The 6900-nt window shown below is 39.6% G+C and overlaps 1 protein-coding gene across 2 annotated transcripts in view; it reads right to left on the bottom strand.

The window, feature by feature from the left end:
- Window positions 1-471: 471 nt before the first annotated feature.
- LOC309791626 (uncharacterized protein) overlaps window positions 472-6900 on the bottom strand; it is an 87033-nt gene continuing 80604 nt past the window's right edge. For both annotated transcript variants that reach the window (XR_014291532.1, XM_082600542.1), the window contains one exon: window positions 472-743. Coding sequence is in view for 1 of the 2 variants with exons in the window: in XM_082600542.1 (XP_082456668.1) it covers window positions 683-743 (61 nt within the window). In the remaining variant the exon portion in view is untranslated. The remainder of the gene's footprint in view (window positions 744-6900) is intronic.

Raw genomic sequence — 6900 nt, 5'->3', positions numbered from 1 at the left:
AGCAGGGACAGAAATTAAATCAAAGAAACACAAAAAGAGAATAGAAACAAACCCACACATAGGCATTAATATGGAAAAGAACTGACATTAAAGAGCAGTGAGGAAAAGATGGGCTTTTCAATCAATTATGCCGGGACAATTGTATATTCACACAGAAAAAAATAAAATTGAATCCTTTCTTCATAGAATAAACAAAAATTAAAAGGAGATGGCTTATAAGCTAAGTATAAAAAGTAATAATATAAAGCATTTAGAAGATAATATAGGAGAATATCTTCATAACCTTAGGTTAAGGCAGGGTTTTTTAAATAAGACACATAAAGCACTAGCCATAGAAGAAACGATTGATAAACTGGAATACATTGTTAAGCACTTCAGTTTATTAAAAAAGAAAGCACATCTTAAGATGAGTGAAAAGACAAGCCACATACTGGGAAAAGATATTTGCAAACACAATTTTATTATTTCACAGTCTCTGTGGAAAAGAAATTTGGGAATGACTTAGCTGGGTGGCTCTTGCATGAAGTTGTGGTCAAGACGTCAGCTGGGGCTGTGATCATCTGAAGCCTGACCGGGGCAGGAGACTCTTCTTCCAAGATGGCTTATTCACATGCCTGTCGGCAAGAAATTTTTTTCCCTGCCTCTTGTCAGGAGACCTCAGTTTTTTGCCACTTGGTTCTCTCTAAAGGGCTGCTTGAGTGTTCTTATGACATGACAACTGGCTTCCCCACAGAGCAAGTGATCTAAGAGAAAGGGTAAAGAAGAAAACTTAATGCCTCCTATGACCTAGTCTTGGAAGTCACACACTGTCCTTTCCATCATATCTATTCATTAGAAGTGAGTCCCTAAATCCAGCCCCTACTCAAGGAGAGGAGAATTAAGCCCTACCTATTAAAGGGAGACCTATCAAAGAATTTGTGAACATATTTTAAAACCACCAGAGCTATATTCCTACTTCATACAGGATGTATATACATGATCAACTTTGCTAGATAATGCCAAATTACTCTCCAAAGCTACTGTATCAATTTAAACACCCACCATCAACACATAACAGTTTCCGTTTTTCCATATCCTCACCAAAATGGGCACTGTAAAACTTTTTATTATTTGCTTATCTTCCCATATTCTCATAGATATATGTTAGTTGACATTTCAGCAAGATGAGCAAAATTTACTCAATTGCAGCACTTATTACATTGCACTGAGCAAAGACCAGAAGATGATGATGGAGTGAGACATGTGGATAATGTAAATATCTGGGGGGAGAGTACTGCAGAAAAAGTGGGAACAGGCTAAGGCCCTAAAGAGGGTATATACCCAGGCTGTGTGAGGAAAAGCAAGGAGGTCGATGCAGTAGGAATTAGGTAAGCAAGGGGAAGCAAGGAGGGATGCTGTTAGAGGGATGACAGGGTGGAGGGTCAATCATAAAGGACCTTCTAGACCTCCATAGAAAGTTCTATTGGACAATAGAGATACATATTTGGGAGTCATCAGCATACAAATCAGTGGTTCTCAACCTTGCACACTGAAATTACCTGGACTGTCTGGAGCCTTGATTCTCGCTGTCATTTGAATTTCATGGCTCTACTACGTGTTCCCTCAGGGCCTCTTCCTCTCCACTTAGTCTCTTGGTATGGTCTTTTCACATGGTCTCTCCAGGAGGGTAGCTGGGCTTCTTCTCAAAGAGTGGTGTCATTTCCACCACATGTTGGTAGTTAAAGCAAGTCACATAGCCAACACTATTTCAAGCAGGGGACAAGGTGTGGGGTGCTACACAAAGGCATGAATACTGGAGGCATGATTCACTTGGGGGCCATCAATATAACCGACTACCACATAAAGAAAATATAGACACTAGAGGTATGAGAGACAATGAAATGATGCTAAGATGAATGGACTGTAGATCCCAGTAGAAGATTTATTGGAATTGGTCTATTCAAAACAGTGAGAGGGAAAATTAGCAGGTGGCAACTGAAGAGTGGAATACTTGATATTTTCACAAGGAAAGTATTAAAGTTATTGGTGATGGCAATGTCTGGGGCAATGTTTCTCAATCCTGGTGTCACATTAGAAATAATGATGCTCAGGTAATATCCCAGGAGATTTTGATGCAATTATGCTGGAGGAGGACTGTCATTGGTATTGCTTAAAAGCTCCCCAGCCAGTTCTAATTGAGAGCTAATTCTAATTCTAACTGAAGACTACTGATCTAGAATATGACCTTGGAGGCAAGTGGCTGAAGTAAGCTGTACAACAAAATAATTAGGTTAAAAAAAAAAACCAAACTGAGACACCTGGTTTTTGGAATGATCATCTACATGGACATTGAAATAATTAGAAAAATTTCAAAAGAGTAGTGATAGAGAGTGGTGAGCCCAGGGATAAAATATTTAAGGAAAGAAGATGAGTAACTCCAGGTTTTCAGTTTATGGAAGAGGGATGGTAACACTGGCATAAATGGGGAAATATGGCCAAAAAAAAAGTATTAGTATGGAAAACATTTATAGTTTTAGAAAAAATAATATATAGTATCACTTAAACAATTGGATATCCACATGCAGAAGAATAAAATTGGACCCTACTTCACATTATATTATAAAAATTAACCTAAAGTAATTAAAGCCTTAAATCTATAAAGTCCTTAGAAGGACCATAGGGGTAAATCTTCATGACTTTGGTTTGGACAATGATTTCTGAGATACAACATCAACTGCACAAGCAACAAAAGAAAAAATAGGTAAATTGGGCTTCATCAAAATTTAAAACTTTTGTGTTTCAAAGATCAAGAATGTGAAAACAAACAACAAAATGGTAGAAAATATTTGCAAATCGTATATTTGATGAGGGACTTGCATTTAGAAAATACAAAGAACTCTTACACGGCAATAATAAAAAGACAGCCCAATTTTTAAATGGGCAAAGGATCTGAATAGACATTTTTCCGAAGAAGATACACAAGTGGCCAATAAGTACATGAAAAAATACACAACATCATTAACCATCAGGGAATCATGAATCAAAACTGCAACAAGATATCACTTCACACTCACTAGGATGGCTATAATAAAAAGACTGATAATAACAAGTGTTATTAAAGATGTGGAGAGGAACTTCCCTGGTGGTCCCATGGTTAAGACTTCACCTTCCAACGCAGGGGGTGCAGGTTCGATCCCTGGGTGGGGAGCTAAGATCCCAGATGCCTTGCGGCCAAAAAACCAAAACCAAAAACAAAACAGAAGCAATATTGTAACAAATTCAATAAAGACTTTAAAAATCGTCCACATCAAAAAAAAAATCTTAAAAAAAAAAGAAGATGTGGAGAAATTGGAACCTTCATTCACTGCTAGTGGAAATGCAAAACAGTACAGACTTTGGAAGAATCTGGCAGTTCTTTAAAAAGCTAAACATAGAGTTACCATATAACCCAGGGATTCCACTCCTAGGTATATCTGCAAAAGAACTGAAAACATATGTCTACCCCCAAAAATTCAAGAGAATAGAAAAACTTGTATGGATATATATATATGTATATTCTGGATATATATGATATATCCAGAATAGGCAAATCCATAGAGAACAAAAGCAGATTAGTAGTTACCAGGAGATGCGGGGGGAGGGAAAATGGGCAGTGATTACTAATGGGCATAGGGGTTTTTCTCCAGGGTGATGAAAAAGTTTTGAAACTGGAGAGAGGTGGTCATTGCACAACATTGTGAATACACTAAATGACACTGAATTGTATACTTTAAAATGGTTAATTGTATGTTATGTGAATTTTACCTCAATTTTTAAAAATAGAAAAAAAAAACTTGATTATTAACCTCTTTCCATTAAACCAAGTACTCAACAAAACAAGAACATTAAAATCATCAGGGTTTAGCATCTCATTCATATAACATATACACCAGAGATGTATAAAAATTGAAATATACTATTACAGTTAGAGTTTATAGCTTTTTAGGAGAAAAAAATTTTTTTAACAAATTTTGTTCAGTTCTCCCAACATGATGTGTTTGACATGTTATTTCAACATCCGTAAATAATTATTATTAAAAGTAAAAGTGCTTGTTTGTGAAAAGCAATAACAAGTTTTCCTCAAGCATGTTGACATTGCAAAGAATATTTGAGGTCTCACTTTTTCTTTTTTTTTTTTTTTTTTTTTGCGTTACGCGGGCCTCTCACTGTTGTGGCCTCTCCCGTTGTGGAGCACAGGCTCCAGTGGCCATGGCTCACGGGCCCAGCCGCTCCGCGGCATGTGGGATCCTCCCGGACTGGGGCACGAACCCATGTCTCCTGCATCGGCAGGCGGACTCTCAACCACTGTGCCACCAGGGAAGCCCTGAGGTCTCACTTTTTGAGATGTCATTTACTATAATGAACAAGGGATATTTAGCTCATTGCTAACATGATGGACATGTTCTTACTCTTGTCACTAATATGTCTGGATCTAAGACACATATTTAAGTAAATTCCTAGAAGTTAGTATTCGATGAAAATCACTGCAAGTGGATAGAGTGTGGCATCAGGAGAGGGTCTGGCAGTGGGCTGTGGGCAAAGATCCAGGTGGGCTGGATATTTTAATCACCTCATGTATTAAGTTTTCCAGGCCACCCATTATATAGGCATCTATTACACATCTCACACCTGAATAGGAACTTTCTCTGATTGGGGACTCCAGGTCTTACAACAAGACTGATGTGAAGTACAGTTTTGTCAACGAATTGGCTATCTCATGTTATCATAACAACAAATACAATTCAGGGAACCTTGCACAACCTCAGCTTCATGAAGTTCCTAGAATGATTGATTGTTTCTTTTCAGTAAACTTTTTTTTAACCTTACGAATACTTTTTTAATGACAACAGATGGTGAATTTATACAAATTACAGATTAGAATATAATGAATACAAAACCTATCTAGATAACAGTTAGAAAAGTATCACTTACAAAAGTAAATCTGATTCAAATGGCTAAAGAACTCAAGCCCCACATTTTGATAATTATATGCATCTTTCAATGTGGCACATCTAGACCCTGCCCCGTAGTCAGGGAACTATTCAAGACTACAAAATATTCAGTGACCCTAGTGATCAGCAACCTGCTTTGAGTCCTACAATCAAGCACCACAAGGTTTTGTTGGGGACCCAACCTCACAGTCAAAGTCTGTCCACACACACGTACACACAACCTACCCGTTGGCCCCTCTCTGGGGCCTGGAGATGCACACCCCAATGGCAAGATAGGCCCTTTGGAGAAGGGGTCAGAAGAAGAAGCTTGTGGAGGCCTGGGAAATGGGCTTTGGCATCATTTGGTAGGGAATTCCACTGTTCAGTATCCTGAGCATGGTTGGGGGGACAGGGGCTCGGGGAGAGAGTACAGAAGCAGCACTAGGTGCTGGCCTGGTGGACCTTCACTCTGTGGGGAGGGGACTAGCTAGAGAAGGATATAAACAGGGGCTCTCAAAAGGTGAAGCCCAGAGGATAAGCACAGTACTGCCTCAGGCCAATGTTCAGCACACTTTGTAGAGCTTTTTTTTAAAATTCTGGCTGTGCCAGGTCTTAGTTGCGGCATGTGGACACTTCGTTGAGGTGTGCGGACTTTTAGCCGCAGCATGCAAACTCTTAGTTGTGGCATGTATGCTGGATCTAGTTCCCTGACCAGGGATGGAGCCCAGGAACCATGCATTGGGAGCGCAGAGACCTACCCACTGGACTACCAGGCAAGTCCCAACTTTGTAGAGCTCTAACAGTTCCACTAACCACAAATTCAAGAACCATTTCACTTAGGATTAGCCTTATCTGAGTGAGTTCAAGGAAAGGAAGTTACAAGCGTTAGAAGGTCAAGTCACCAACCTGTCCCAGGGCAAAGGGTGTGTCTCATGAGGTTTCTGACCAGATGTTTCTGAGTTACTACTCTTATCTCTCTAAAGCCTAAAGCACTGCTCAGCTGTTTCCCCAGAAAGGTCACGTAGCTAACGTTGGGTGCAGGGGAGGTAGGACATGGGGAGAGTCCCTGCCAAGGGGCAGTGGGTGAGTCTCCAAGGTCTCCATCTTTTCTCCAATCCTAACCCACTTATTGACCTGTGCTTCCTCATCACTGTCCCCTCCTATTCACGGCAAATGGCCTCAGAGTAAAAGATGTATCTGTTCACCAGTGTGTGCTTTTACACTCTCCCTGTTCTCTCAAAGCAATTCCTCACTATCTTATTAGGTCTTTGATGTTCTCAATAAGATGTTTTCTATATATTGTCCAGATGCTTTAGTTGATTTTACAAGAAACTTGGGCTGAATTATAGTTGACTATCACTGACAGTGGAAATCCCAAAATGGCTTTCATATACTTGTTTTTAGGCAAATCGTGTTTCAGCAAATGGACCCCATGTAGAGCTTCAAGTTTCCCTGGACTAGCTTTGAGAATGCATTGTTTAACAAACACTTGTTAAACCAGCACTGACTGAGTGTTTCACTATTTAAAGCACTATAGAAAACCATGGAAAAGATACAAAACTGAAAAAGATGCAAGTCGTGCCATCAACAGAATATCATCTTGAGGGGGAGTCAGACATGTGTGTAAATAATAAAGGAATGAAGGAGGAAGGCAAAGTACCAAAAATGAACTGAGTCTGAAAGGAACAAGCCTTGAGATTACAAATTGGAACAGAAATGTCATGTTTTGGGAAGACTATAAATCAAAGATCTCAAAATGGTAGGCCACAGACTGAATTCAGCCCACAGTCGTGTTTGGTTTGGCTCACACAGCATTTTAAAAATAGGAGATTTCCCATTTTAAAAAAAAATCTGGATTTCCATCTTCTGAAAACTCAGAAGATCTGGCAACCGTTCTCATGGCCAACTGGCAACCATCAGCTGGGGCGAAGTAGACACCGCATCCCTGGGG

This window comes from Mesoplodon mirus (assembly GCF_964341445.2).
Source record: "Mesoplodon mirus genome assembly, chromosome: 2".
Lineage (NCBI taxonomy): Eukaryota > Metazoa > Chordata > Mammalia > Artiodactyla > Ziphiidae > Mesoplodon > Mesoplodon mirus.
The sequence above is the reverse complement of the archived record's forward strand: the minus strand, read 5'-3'. Positions and strand labels throughout refer to the sequence as shown.